General features: G+C 48.7%; 1 protein-coding gene across 4 annotated transcripts in view; it reads left to right on the top strand.

Moving 5' to 3' along the window:
- RGS10 (regulator of G protein signaling 10) overlaps positions 1–11,783 on the top strand; it is a 42,836-nt gene extending 31,053 nt beyond the window's left edge. For all 4 annotated transcript variants that reach the window (XM_002756641.6, XM_035269257.3, XM_009010360.5 and 1 more), the window contains one exon: positions 11,399–11,783. In XM_002756641.6, coding sequence (XP_002756687.1) covers positions 11,399–11,545 — 147 coding nt within the window. In that variant the 3' untranslated portion in view covers positions 11,546–11,783. The remainder of the gene's footprint in view (positions 1–11,398) is intronic.
- The last annotated feature ends 3,400 nt before the right edge of the window (positions 11,784–15,183 follow it).

Below are 15,183 nucleotides of genomic sequence, written 5' to 3'. Positions count from 1 at the left end.
TGTAACATGGGGCTCTGGGCAAACAGTCTGCTACCTCTCTGAGCTGCGCTGCAAAGCAGTCTATAGCGTTTAGTGGCCTGGTGTTAAAAAGTCACTCCCTGAACCACCTTATTTCCTTAGATCTGATGCCCCTACCGCAACTTTTTTGACTTTATTTATTTTTTTTGAGGCAGGGTCTCACTCTGCCACCCAGGCTAGAGTACAGTGGTATGATCTTGGCTCACCACAGCCTTGACTTCCTGGGCTCAAGCAATCCTCTCACCTCAGCCTCAAGTAGCCACCATGCTCAGCCATTTTTTTTTTTTTTTTTCTTTTTGAGACAGAGTCTTGCTGTGTTGCCAGGAGCCAGGCTGGAGTGCAGTGGCTCAATCTCAGCTCACTGCAATCTCTGTCTCCGGGGTTCAAGTAATTCTCCTGCCTCAGCCTCCCGAGTAGCTAGGACTACAGGCGTGCGTCACCACGCCCAGCTAATTTTTGTATTTTTTAGTAGAGACAGGGTTTCACCATGTTGGCCAGGATGGTGTCGATCTCTTTTTTTTTTTTTTGTATTTGCTTGTATTTTTTTTAATTGCATTTTAGGTTTTGGGGTACATGTGAAGAACACGCAAGATAGTTGCATAGGTATACACGTGACTGTGATTTGCTGCCTTCCTCCCCTTCACCTATATCTGGCATTTCTCCTCTTGCTATCTCTCCCCAACTCCCCACCCCTCATGGTCCCTCCCCTATTCCCCCCAACCAACCCCAGTGTGTAGTGCTCCCCTCCCTGTGTTCTCCTTGTTCAACACCCACCTATGAGTGAGAACATGCGGTATTTCATTTTCTGTTCTTGTGTCAGTTTGCTGAGAATGATGTTCTCCAGGTTCATCCATGTCCCTACAAAGGACATGTCATCGTTTTTGATTGCTGCATAATATTCCATGGTGTATATGTGCCACATTTTCCCAATCCAGTCTATCATCGATGGGCATTTGGGTTGGTTCCAGGTCTTTGCTATTGTAAACAGTGCTGCAATGAACATTCGTGTGCATGTGTCCTTATAGTAGGACAATTTATAGTCCTTTGGATATATACCCAGTAATGGGATTGCTGGGTCAAATAGAATTTCTATTTCTAGATCCTTGAGGAATCGCCACACTGTCTTCCACAATGGTTGAACTAATTTACACTCCCACCAGCAGTGTAAAAGTGTTCCTGTTTCTCCACATCCTCTCCAGCAACTGTTGTCTCCAGATTTTTTAATGATCGCCATTCTAACTGGCATGAGATGGTATCTCGATGTAGTCTCGATCTCTTGACCTTGCGATCCGCCCTGCCTTGGCCTCCCAAAGTGTTGGGATTACAGGCGTGAGCCACTGCGCCCAGCCTGCTCAGCTATTTAAAAAAATTTTTTTGTAAAGACTGGGTCTCACTATGTTGCCCACGCTGGTCTCAAACTCTTGGCCTCAAATGATCCTCCCGTCTTGGCCTCCCAAACTGTTGAGATTGGAGGCATAGGCCACCATGCCCAGCCTTCTTTCACTTTAGAAGTTAGTAACTGTGAGATTACAGGCAAGACGTGCTCCCTCTCTGTGATTTCCTCATTTGTGAAGCAGAGGTTATAATGATAAGGTATTCATGAACTCCTGATCTCCAGTGATCTTCCCACCTCAGCCTCCCAAAGGGCTGGGATTATAGGCATGAGCCACTGTGCCCTGCCTATTTTAATTTTTTGTTTTTTTTTTTTTTTTTTTTTTTTTTTTTGGATACAGGGTCTCCGTCTGTCTTCCAGGCTGGAATATAGTGGCACCATCGTGGCTCACTGTAGCCTCGACCTCCCAGGCTCAAGCCATCCTCCTACCTCAGACTGCCTAGTAGCTGGGAATATAGGGGTGTGCCACCACACTCGGCTAATTTTTAAAATATCTTTTCTAGGGATGGGGTTACTTAGGCTGGTCTCGAACTCCTTGAACTCCCGGGATCAAGCAATCCTCCAGTCTTGGCCTCCTAAAGTGCAGCTGTGATTAGAGGCGTGAGCCATAGTACCCGGCCTAAATTGTTGAATTAGTACATGCTCATTGTTAAAATAAAGAAAAGAAAATTCACGTATCTAGGAGGGTATGCAGTGAAAAGCTGAGGTCCCCTAGTCCTGCCCTTCCCCTCTCTTCCTAGTGGGAAATCATGACATAATTGGGCCTTTTGGGATCTACTCACACATTGAAGAATGGAACACACTGAAGTCTGCTCCGTGACTTAAAGTTGTTCCGTATGAAAGATTTAAAACACATTTCTCCTCTGGCACATTTCTTAGCCCCAGCTTACACCTTTCCTGCTCAGAAGCCTTTGGTTTAAGTTCTACAGAGCAGCATGATCTGAAATAGCCATGAGCATGATGAAGATGGAAAGGTCCAGATCACTGCGCGTGGCAATTTTGTGGCTTTCTCAGTTCATAGAAGAGAAGGGCATGGGCTTGGGGGAGTGGGGTGCTCATTCTTCTTCCCTGACTATAAGGGGTGCCCCTGCCTACACATAAAAGTAGATTTTTGCATGTGGTAGGATGTCTTCCCGAGGCTTTGGGTCTGGTACTAAACTCTAGCTTGGAAAAGCAGAGCTGAGGTGGTCTTCTCCACTCAAAAGGAAGTCCTTATCCTCTGGTGCTTCCAAAAAAGAAAAAGGAAAACGAGCACTTTGGGAGGCTGAGGTGGGTGGATCACCTGAGGTCAGGAGTTAGAGACCAGCCTGGCCAATGTGGTGAAACCCCATCTCTACAAAAAATACAACAATTAGCCAAGTATGGTGGCACATGCCTGTACTCCCAGCCATTCAGGAGGCTGAGGCAGGAGAATCGCTTTAACCTGGAAGGAAGAGGCTGCAGTGAGCCAAGGCCACGCCACTGCGCTCCAGCCTGGGTGACAGAGTGAGACTCCGTCACAAAAAAAAAAAAAAGGAAAAGACTTGGGCAAGATGCTAGTGCTCCCAGCCCCATCCTTGACAGAGAAAGGAGCCATGAATGGGGTTCCGTTTTAGCAACAGTTTCTTTGAGTTTCCCCAGAATGTAAGGAGGCGAGAAATGCTTCCTTTTCAACATAAATAAGAGGGGTGGACCAGCTATTGAGGACTTGGAAGGGTAAGAGCGGGGCTGCCCGGCCTATGGTGGTCATTTGAGGGCCCACTACCTCCCCTGCCCCATTATTTCTCCAAACAGGACCTTGGCCTGAGTGCCCCTATATGACCATGATTCCCTCTCCTGGGCTGTGGTGGTGGCCAGAGCCAGGGACTTGGGACATGTCAGTCTCATGGGTGCTCCAAAAGATCAAACCCAGGGCAGAAATGGGTATTTTCCAGCATACTTCACCAGAAAGGGCAGGTGTGGTTTTTTCAAACGGAAGGGAAGTTAACTGTCTGTGTACACTGTAGTCATCTGCTCACGAGGGTCAGGGCGGGAAGGGCAGTATTTTAAACACTTTGGGATGTTTTTTGCAACTTTAAAATGGTATTTGGGGCCAGGCGCAGTGGCTTAAGCCTGTAGTCCCAGCGCTTTGGGAGGCCGAGGCAGGCAGATCACCTGAGGTGGGGAGTTTGAGACCAGCCTGACCAACATGGAGAAACCCTGTCTCTACTAAAAATACAAAATTAGCTGGATATGGTGGTGCATACCTGTGATCCCAGCTACTCAGGAGGCTGAGGCAGGAAAATTGCTTCAACCTGGGAGGTTGTCCCAGTCTGGGTAACAAGAGTGAAACTGTCTCAAAAAAAAAAAAAAAAAAATCAACTGGGCAAAAAAAAAAATTAGCTGGGCATGGTGATGTGTGCCTGTGATCCCAGCTATTCAGGAGTCTGAGGCAGGAGAATCAGTTGAACCAGGGAGTCGGAGCTTGCAGTGAGCCGAGAATGCACCACTGCACTCCAGCCTGGTGACAGCCTGAGGCTTTGTCTCAAAAAAAAAAAAAAAGGTATTTGGGGGAAGAGGAGGGGAGAGTGGCACTCAGAGGAGCATTCAACCCCCCTTTCAATGGCAAAAGGCAAAATTAAAATGCCTCTTCCCCCAGCAGAAAGTGAGTCATGTCATTTGGGCCTGGAATTTGAGTTGTATGAACTAGAGAAGAAAGCACACAATCCACTCCACACATGTGACAGCACTGAACCTGTAACCTGTGTGCTTGGGAGAGGATTTCGTCCAAGCAAGGTCTGCCTGCTCCTTCTGGAGTTCCGATCCCACCCCTGGCACACTGTACATCTCTGGCTGGTCTGTCTACAAAGCCGGAGCGCAGTGCAAGGTGACAGAAGCTTCTGTGTGGCCCGCCCTGGCGCTCTGGGGCAAGGGCTGACTTGAGCTGCTTCATCTGCTCATCTGCTCTCTGCCAGATGCCCTCAGGCCTCCTCCTGGGTGCAGCCTGTTCCCACTTGAAAGGGAGGTGGTCTTCTATTACCTGAAGAGGTAAGGACTGAAAAAAAAAAAAAAAAGAAAAGGAGGTGGTCTTTACTTTAGGGGTAGGCACACCCCTGTTTGCATCTTGCCCCAACAGCCTCGTCAATGCCCAGCCACTTCTGAGGACGGGAGGGACAGGAGCTTTCTTTCTTCTCCCTTTCTGTTTCCTTGCATGGGTATAAAAGCACATCTGTAGTCCATGTGTGTGGAAAGAGGACGCATTCAAGAGCTGCAATTCAGAGACAGTGGTGCTTCCACCTTCTTTCAGTGATTTTCATATAAAATGAAACCAAGTTCTTAAAGCAAATATAATATCCCACTAATTAAACTTTCATTGCCCTAAGGAATTATTTTTTCTTCTTGTGCCTGATTGAAATAACATGGCAGAGGGTTTTGAAGAGAAGCAAGGATGCTTGTTTTGTTTAGGTCTTCCGTACTTGTTTTCTGAGAGGCGTTAAAATATTTATTAGGCTTGAAATGCAATGAATAGAGACTGACACAATATTCATAGAGGGGCCTTCAAGGCTGGTGGAGCTCCTCGTTTCTGCAGATGAGTGTGCATCAAGGGGAAGTCTTGTCCTGGAGCAGCACATTTTGAACAGTCTGAAGTTGGAGCACTGCATGGATCTTTTTCTTTGCAAAAAGGGCATTTCCTGCTCAGTCATAGCACTGTCTGGGATCTGGCGGGGAAAGGTGCCTTGGTGATAAAAGGACCTTGTTTTGCAGGACGGTTGTGCAGAGTCGCACATCTGCAGGAAGCGTCTTTCCTCGTTTTTGCCTGAGTCTCACTTCCAGCAGCCTGTAGGATTGGATCCCAAGGCAACGATGCTAAACAGTTTATAGTCCAGGCATGCAGCTCGCAGATGCGGGGATGCCAAAACCCCAAACCTTGCTAAGCCATTGCTGTCTTGGCCAAAAACAAGAAAAGATACAGAATGCAGCTCAGCTGCCAACTTGAGTTTTCTGCTTCACTGGCAGCCGTTTGTAGGGCAGATGGCCACCTCTGCTCTGCTCCCGTGTCTTCCACTCACCTCCAACCTCCCCCTTAGCCCAGATGGCTCCATTTTTCTCTTCCTTGTGGACATTTAATGAGTCTGACTGTGTTGTTCAGGTGCCCATCATAGTCCAGCCCTGGTGAGGTCAGTTCTCCTCCTTTGGAAGCCCTGCTTGATGGCACTGTCTGGGACCCCGAGGCCCCCTTCATTTTTTGTACTTGAGCAGGGGTGAGGTGAAACCAGCAAGCTGACTAGATGAGCCTCCTTGGGCTGTTGTAAGCAATGACCCCAAGCCAAGTGGCTTCAAACAGCAGAAATGTATTCTCTTAGCAGAAATGGTTTGAAAATCTGACATCAAGGTGATGGCAGGGCCCTGTTCCCCACAAGGCTCTGGTGGGTGGGGGGTACTTCTTTGCCCCTTCCAGCTTCCAGACTGCTGGTGGCTGCCAGTACTCCTTAGCACTCCTTGGCGTATGGCTGCATCACACACCTTCACACACCTCCTTCCCTCTGTGTCTCTCTGTGTCCCCTCCTCTTCTGATAAGGACACCCAGTCCTTGGATTTAGGGCCCACCCTAAATGGAGAATTATTTCATTTTGAGACCTTAACCAACCCTCTTTTCAAATAAGGTCCATTCTAAGATTCCAAGTGGATGTAAGTATAGGGGAGCCCCATTCACCCCACTACTGACCTTTCACGATATTTATTTCTCACTTAGACACATGGATACACTCTTAAAGAATGTATGTGGAGCCGGGCACGGTGGCTCATGCCTGTAATCCCAACACTTTGGGAGGCTGAGGAGGGTGGATCACCTGAGGTCAGGAGTTTGAGACCAGTCTGGTCAACATGGTGAAACCCCATTTTTACTTAGCCGGGTGTGGTGGTGCATGCCTGTGATCACAACTACTCAGGAGGAAGAAGCAGGAGAATTGTTTGAACCTGGGAGGTGGAGGTTGCAATGAGCTGAGATCATACCACTGCACTCCAGCCTGGGTGACAGAGTGGTACTCCATCTCAAAAAAAAAAAGAACGTATTTGGAATCATTGTTTTTAGATAGGGTGTGTTTTAAAATTTAGTATCAGTCATTTAACATTCATGGGCAGTTTTCCCGTTTTTATTTATTTATTTTTTTTTTATTGTATTTTAGGTTTTGGGGTACATGTGAAGAACATGCAAGATAGTTGCATAGGTACACAAGTGGCAGTGTGTTTTGCTGCCTTCCTCCCCTTCACCTATATCTCTCTTTGCAGCCCTCGTTTTTTTGTCCTGCCATGCAAATGGCAGATGGCCTCATGGTTGGGAGTGGGGGCTCCGGAGCCTGCCAGGGCTGGCCTCCCGCCCGTCTGTTTTGCTCACTGTTATATGCTGAACTTCCTCTCCCTAATCCATATGTTGAAGTCCTAATCCCCAGAATGTGACTTTATTTAGAGACAGGACTTGAAAGGTGTAATTAACATTAAGCAAGGACATTGAGGTGGGCCCTAATCCAATCTGACTGGTGTCCTTACAAGAAGAAGGGAACCCCTAGGCCACCCTCTTTTTTTCCTGAGGTAGGCCGGGCGTGATGGCTATCACCTGTAATCCCAGCACTTTGGGAGGGCAAGATGAGCGGATCACCTGAGGTAGGGAGTTCAAGACCAGTCTAATCAACATGGTGAAACCCCGACTCTACTAAAAATACAAAAAATTAGTCAGGCATAGCAGCGAGTGCCTGTAATTCTAGCTACTCAGGAGGCTGAGGCAGGAGAATTGCTTGAACCCGGGAGGCAGAGGTTGCAGTGAGCCGAGATCGTGCCATTGTGCTCCAGCCTGGGCAGCAGAGCCAGATTCTATCTCTAAAAACAAAACAAAACAAAAAAACCCAAAAACAAACAGAAGAAGAGGAGGTAAGGACACACATGCATGGGGGAGACCCCATGAAGATGCAGGGAGAAGGTGTGGTCTACAGGCTAAGGAGAGCGGCCTCAGGAGAAACAACCCTGGTGGCACCTGACCTGGGACTTCCAGCTTCCAGAACTGTGAGGAACCTCTAAGCCCCTCTCCTCCCCTGTCAAGTCAGGGTCCTCAGAGCGCTGCAGGGAGGACTGAATGAAAGAACTCCCACACGCTGCCCAGCGCAGGTCTGGAGGGCACTGCGGCCGCGTTGGTACTAGCCCAGTTCACTTCCCCAGCCTCTGCTTCTGCACAGCGAACAGTTTCTGTCCACGCACTGGTAAACATTTACTGGACCCCAGTCGCAGCTACTTCCTCTATGATAGATAAGGCTCTGGACAGCGGCTAGCTGGGCACACTATCTCTGGCCTCGTTCTTGGAAGAAAGTTTTAGGTGAGTTATCCTTTTTTTTTTTTTTTTTGAGACAGGGTTGGATCTGTCACCCAGGATGGAGTGCAGTGGCATGATCTTAGCTGACTGCAGCCTCAGCCTCTCCAGGCTTAGGTGATCCTCTCACCTCAGCCTCCCTAGTAGCTGGGACTAGAGGCGGGTGCCACCAGGCGGCACTAATTTTTATTAATTTTTTTTTTTGAGACAGAGTTTTGCTCTTATTGCCCAGGCTGGAGTGCAGTGGTGCGATCTCGGCTCACTGCCACCTCCACCTCTGGGGTTCAAGTGATTCTCCTGCCTCCGCCTTCTGAGTAGCTGGGATTACAGGCATGTGCCACCACACCTGGCTAATTTTGTATTTTTAATAGAGACAGGGTTTCTCCATGTTGGTCTGGCTGGTCTCAAACTCCCAACCTCAGGTGATCCACCTGCCTCGGCCTCCCAAAGTGCTGGGATTATAGGCATGAGCCACTGTGTCTGGCCTAATTTTCGTATTTTTAGTAGAGATAGGGTTTGCTATCCACCTGCCTCAGCCTCCCAAAGTGCTGAGATTTCAGGCATGAGCCACTGTGCCCGGCCTTAGTTGCATTCTCTATCCTCTAAGTCACCTTTGCTGAGCCCTGTCCCAGGAACACCCTGTTGCTGTGGTCTCCTGAGCCAGGCCTGGGAGGTCCTTGGCTGGTGGCAGTCAGAAGTCTGCCTGTGCACCCCATGTAGAGCAATCAGGCTTCCCACAGCCCAGGCGCATGAGGGCTTTGGGGGCGACATCTGTTCCTTTCTCCAGCCTGCCTGGGTCCAACGGCCTCGGCTGCTGCCCAGTCACTGCAGCAGCACGGGAGAGAGGCAAGGGCTCCTAGAGCAGGAAGCCTCTGCCTGAAGGACTTCTGTACTTGTGGGGCATTTCACACCTGCCCCAGCAGGGAGTGGCCCTACACTCTTAGTTCGCAGCCCCCTCCCCTTAGGCTTGCTGGCAGCCTTGGGATCTCAGGGCCCTGAGCTTCCTCCCAGCTGAAGCAGCCTCCATCCCTCCCCCTCCTCCTCTGCCCTGGGTGCCCCCAGCACTGGCCTTTTTTCTTCTCTCCTTTGAAGTCTGAGCCTCAGAGCCACTACAGGCAAACAGGATGTTCCTCTCCCACATGTAAAGACTTCACACGAGAAGCTTGGGTCACACTGCATCCTGCTCAGAGCCATGGGTCCCATCTATGTGGACCTGGGGTGGGAGTGGGTACAGGGCTGAGGCTGGGTGCCAGGTGGGACCCTTGTGCACCTGGTTTCATTAGTCGAATTTGAGCATTCATTGGACTTTGAACCAGGTTGGCATCTGAAAGTTCCCAGTGGGGGCTCTCATGCCTGGAAGGGCTGAACACGCAGGTGTGACACCTGCTTAGCACATTCCCGGGGGTCATGACAGAGTGATGCCACTTCTCATCGCCCACCTCACCCTTGGCCATGATTTTTGTATTTGCTGGGATTAAAAAAAAATGTTTTTTTCTCCAAACCTCAGCAAATTACAGTCACACCTGGAATTACTGAATGGCATGAGTGCTGTGGCATGGCACAGGACAGGGGCTCTGGGGGCAGCTTCAGTCCTGCTGAGCAGCCAGAGGACTCGGGCAAGACTAGAAGGGCACCAGGCGATGTTTAACAGTTTAAAGAAAAGCTAAAGTCCCAGGGCGTTCTCTGGGTTGTGGGCTCTGTCTCTAGCAGAGTGAATCAGGCGGTTCTGCTGTGGTTGAAGCCATCTTGGGAAGATGACTATGTAAAATGTGAGCGTTCCAGTTCCCTCCTGAGGCGTCTCCCACCCTCAAGCAGATGTTCTGAGTCCTTTGAGTCCCTCAGATGTTTATTTATTTAAAAAAATTTTTTATTTATTTAATTAATTTATTAATTTATTTTTGAGATGGAGTCTGGCTCTTGTTGCCCAGGCTGGAGTGCAGAGGCGCGATCTCAGCTCACCCTGCAACCTCCACCTCCCATTTCAAGTGATTCTTCTGCCTCAGCCTCTCAAGTAGCTGGAATTACAGGCATGCACCACCACACCCGGCTAATTTTGTATTTTTAGTAGAGACGGGGTTTCTCCATGTTGGTCAGGCTGGTCTCGATCTCCTGACCTCAGGTTCTCTGCCATCCTCAGCCTCCTAAAGTGCTGGGATTACAGACATGAGTCACTGCACCCAGCCTTTTTAAATTTTTATTTTTTGAGACAGTCTTGCTCTGTTGTCCAGGCTGTAGTGCAATGGCGCGATCTCAGCTCACTGCAGCCTCTGCCTCCTGGGTTCAAGCAATTCTCCTACCTCTGCCTCCCGAGTAGCTGGGATTACAGGCACATGCCATCATACCTGGCTTTTTTTTGTATTTTTAGTAGAGACAGGTTTCACTATATTGGCCAGGCTGATCTTGAACTCCAAACCTCAAGTGATCCACTTGCCTCTGCTTCCCAGAGTGTTGAGATTACAGGTGTGAGCCACTGTGCCCAGCTTCCTCAGATGTTTAATTTACAAAATAGTTTGTGTGTGCTGGGAGAGGGCAGCCTTAAAAGATGTCAGGGTTTCCCACCCACTTGACAACCCCGCCTGGCAGTCAGTGACATTCTTGACATCTCTGAAACTTTCCACTTGGTTGAGCCTCTGTTGGTGCCGTGTACCAGCGTGAACCGTGTGGATTTTTAGTTGCAGAATGTTCTGAAAGTTAAGTGGAAAGGTCTGAGAGAGAGAGAGACAAGGGGTGAGAAAGACATCGTGCCCCTCGACAGCTGGAAAAGTCTTTGTGCTTCTCCTTTCCCTGCCCCTTTCATGGGGCAAGGGAGGAGATGACACAGGATTGGGTAGGAGTGGAGGAAATTGAATGCTGGTCACAGGGATCGAGGCCCAGAAGAGAGGTTCAGTGGAGGCCAGAGGAAGCTACTTTGCCTGGGGACAGCCATCTGAGCACCTGGCATGCAGGCGGGGGCAGCCCTCTAATCTGGGGGACTTCAGCTCTGTTGGGGGTCCTCTTCACCCACACGACATATCTTAGAGTTCCTTCATTCTAAGGATGTGCTCCACAGCCCGTCTGATGGCACAGCTGCTGACATTCTGCAGCCGGCTGCTCTATTCTTTATTTGGGACCTGTTTCCTTGCTAAGATTATAGTTTCACTGCCCTACCCTGCAGTGCGTATGCCTCATTTGGACTCTTGGCACAATCATAGGTTTGTTTGGGATCTCGGATGCCAGACTTACTGGGAGTCTCAACAATACCGGCATCATATGATATGTCAGTGATCTTTGTAACACCGCCGCCTCTACAGAAATGGTTTCTATTTGGCTGTCTCAGGCTCTTGGAGAAATACATCCTTGTGTAATCTATGCAAATAAAGTGGAGAGTCTTGAAGGACTTCTTGGTACAAGGCTCTGAATCAGTGCTGCGTGAATCTATACTTCCGTGGAACATAAAGGCATATTGGTTCATGTGACTCTCTCTATATTCCATTGAGATTATTTCATAATGACCAGAAATATCCAGGAAATCTGCCTTGTCTAGCATATGACTTATTTGAGCCTTCTGAGTATATCCCTCGCATGTATTTGTATTCTTTGGCACATGGCAGGTATCTAATACATATTTGATAGGATGATTCATGGCCTGGATTAGCCTCAGTCTTCCGACTCTTTCTTCTTTTCCTCCTTAGATCTTTAATCTCATGAAGTACGACAGCTACAGCCGCTTCTTAAAGTCTGACTTGTTTTTAAAACACAAGCGAACCGAGGAAGAGGAAGAAGATTCATCTGATGCTCAGACTGCAGCTAAAAGAGCTTCCAGAGTTTATAACACATGAGCCCCCAAAGAGCCAGGCCTGGCAGCGTTAAGAAGCAAAGGAACTTCCTCTCAGGACCATGCAGGGTTTATCATTGCTTTGTTATTTGTAAGGACTAAAATGTACAAAACCCTTCCATGGGATATGTGTGTTTTATTAACTGCTTCACTAGTAAGTTTTGCATGATGGCTAAGCTAATATAAAAAATAATCATCTTGGAAGTTTTCATTCACAAAACAGAGATTCCTTCAACACTGGACACTTTGAGCATTTTGTAGCTTCATTCAACTTCATGTAAGGCCACAGGGTGAAACATTTCACCACCTTTTACCTTGTAAGTGTTTGCTCTGCCTCTCTGGCGAGCGGACGCAGGTCCACAGGTCACTTGGTCAGTTAACTCAAGCATGAATTGTTCTGACAGACCTAAGCTACTGGGGGTATTGCCTGCCAGTTGCCTTTCGGTTCAATACTTCTCTAGAGCAAGTTCAGTGCTGGAAGAAGAAAATGAATCATGGACCGCCTCTAAAGATTCGGGAAGCTTGTGTGCGAGTGTCCTCAAAGGGTTATTATTTCTTGTGCGTGGGTTGGTCCTGGTTTTGACCACAACCCATGACATTTCATGCAACACAGATAAATAGTTCATCTTGACAGAAACAAGATCTCAACCAGGAAGGAAAAAAAAAAACACAAGTGGGAAATTGTCCAGGGTCCCCATGGCAACCCAAGGTATTGTTGAATGCGATTGTAGCACAGGCGTGTGCTGAGGATGGATTGGTGGGACTCTGGGACCCTGTATTGGGAGCACATCATAATCCTTTCCTCTCTGCCCCTGCCCTTTGCTGGACTTGCTAACTCTGGCTTGAGACCTCAACAGGGAAAATAAATGCTGCCTATGAGCAGGCTCTTCGTGGGTGGGGAGGCTGTGAGTGGAGCAGGCTCGGGCCAGGCTGCCCCCGCCAGCCCAGGTAACTCCACTTTCAGAGCAGAGCCCACCAGGGCCAAGGCCAGGCTCAGCTCCCTTCAGTGAATTGTTCCTGCCGCCAGGCCTTTTCCAGGATGTTTGCTAAGCCCTTTCTATTTGTACAAAGTGACAAGCCTCTGATGCACGTGAGCCTCCTGCCTCAGACTTTCCTGTTTGCAAAATTCCCTGATGTTGAAGGTGACTGTGTAATTTATCAATCAAACCAGGATACTTTTGAAAAGAATAGGGGTGAGCTTAATAAGTAAACTGGGATAATGCCTATGACAAGCCCTAAACTGGGTCTGTTCTGGGTCGCAGTCACCCTCCTGATGACTGTCCCCCACATGAGCTCTTGGGCAGCCCCCTGCATTCCCTAACCTTGCTGTCCAGACACAGTGGTCAAATGTTTCCTGTCCTTCCATCCAGGGCCTGGGAAAGGGACGGCCTTCAGGGAGCCATTCACTGCTGAGCGCGAAATAACCAATTGGCATTCATCAGAAACAGCAAACACAGGCTTCTCTACCCTCCTCAGGTACTTCTCAGACAGGCCTACTCTATGCCTGTCTTCTCTCTGCTTGTTTCCAGAACCTGGGAAGAAGATGGTGATGCTGAGAATGACACCCAAGGGCCTCGTCATCAGAGAAATTCAGTTCATTTTCAAGCAGAACAGAGCAGATTGATGCATTTATTTTTTCTTTTTTTCAGACAGAGTCTCACTCTGTTGCCCAAGCTGGAGCGCAGTGGCATGATCTCAGTTCACTGCAACCTCTGTCTCCCAGGTTCAAGCCATTCTTGTGCCTCAGCCTCCCGAGTAGCTGGAATTACAGGCACCCACCACCATCCCAGCTAATTTTTGCATTTTTAGTAGAGTCGGGGTTTCTCCATGTTGACCAAGCCGATCTCAAACTTCTGACTTCAAGTGATGCGCCCCCTCAGCCGAGGTGATGGGATGACAGGTGTGAGCCACCGCACCTGGCTAGACTGATGCATTTTAAAGAGTAAAGATGAAAAGCAACACAGCTTCTCTAGCTCAGATTTCAGTTTATTAACCGATGCAGTTCCGTTATTCAGGGATGTGGGGACAGCCCATTGCACGACTGCAGACACAGGGAGGCTTGAGGTGGCCTGATTGTCTCCCTTTGTAGAGCCTGTCGTGGGCAGGCCCCAGAGACTGAAGGTGGGCTGGGGAGTCTCTCTCTGACTTTTCCCCTTTTATCAATGGGTACAGAAACGCTTTGAGATGGCTATCTCTTTCTAAGAGTTTGAATAAAGCAAATAGCCAGAGTTAGCCAGAAGATTGGCCATTAAAAGAAAAGCCTTGCTCCCATCCCCCACTTAGGAGCTGCCTGAAAAGCTGAATGCCAGCGGGGTGGTGAGCCTCAGTTTAAGTACCGCTTACTCATGCCACTCCCTCTGGCTGGCTCCTGACTGATTGCCTGCATCTATGCCAGCCGTAGAACTGAGGCATGTGCAGAGCTTAGTGTCCTGAAGCAACTGCAGACGTGCGGCTGAAGTGTAAGGGATCCGCGTAGCCAAATAGATGCTTCTGCCCAGCCCTTTGCTTTCACCCCTATGCCCATCCATTCATCGATTAGTTTGAAATTGTGTCTTCAGCCGGGCACGGTGGCTCACACCTGTAATCCCAGCACTTTGGGAGGCCAAGGCGAGTGGATCACCTGATGTCAGGAGTTTGAGACCAGCCTGGCCAACGTGGTGAAACTCCATCTCTACTAAAAATACAAATATTAGCTGGGCATGATGGTGCATGCCAGCAATCTCAGCTACTCAGAAGGCAGAGGCAGGAGAATCGCTTGAATCCAGAGGCAAAGGTTGCAGTGAGCTGAGATCGCATTACTGCACTCCAGCCTGGGTGACAGAGCAAAACTATGTCTCAAAAAAAAAAAGAAGAAGAAGAAGAAATTGTGTCTTCAATGTACCTGGACTGTGCTAGGTGCCAAGATTCACTGGGGGAAATAAAGTGGCCATGATGATCTGTGCTCCAGCGGGGTTTACAGATGTATGAAAATGTAGGTTTTCTTACTATTTGGGCCTAATGAGGCCAACAGGTCAGGAGACAACTGCCATTGGAGAGATACTTTGTTACTCACAGTTCCTAAGCAGAGGGGGCACGCGGTAAGACATGCTTGATACAACCGTCGGCAGGGGCCTCAGACTCCCAGCCAGCAGGCCATAGATGCGTTTTGCTGTTTCAGGGGGTGTAAGTTTTAAATCTTTTTGTAAATGCCTGAGGTACAGCATGAGTATAATCTCTAGTTGGCCACAGGCCCCACCATTCCCTATTGCCTTACAGCAGGCCACTCCCATATTTGTGTTATCAGTTGGCTCCATAGTTTGTATTCTAATTTCTAGTTCCCCTGTGCAGAGAGCACAGCCTAGGCGGCCTTGCCTTCTGTGACTTTGCAGTCATTCATTATCCCTCCAGATCCACTCTGCTTACCTACTGGCTTTCCGAGAGTAAGCTGTGCTCCATCTCTAACGGTGGTCCTGCGTTGTCCTGCCTTCTCAATTGCAGAACTCCCCTCTGAGGTGTGAAGGGAATCACATCACACTCGTGGAACCCCTTTCCAAGTGCTTCTTTCCCATCGCGTCATCACAAAACCTTAAAAAGTTGGGGGACAGGTATTCTTCCTGTTTTAGAGACAGGAACACAGAAACGGATGACATGACTCACATGAGC

This window comes from Callithrix jacchus, chromosome 12, assembly GCF_049354715.1.
Source record: "Callithrix jacchus isolate 240 chromosome 12, calJac240_pri, whole genome shotgun sequence".
NCBI classification, from domain to species: Eukaryota; Metazoa; Chordata; class Mammalia; order Primates; family Cebidae; genus Callithrix; species Callithrix jacchus.
Note: the sequence above shows the minus strand (reverse complement) of the source record. Positions and strands in the feature narration are given on the sequence as shown.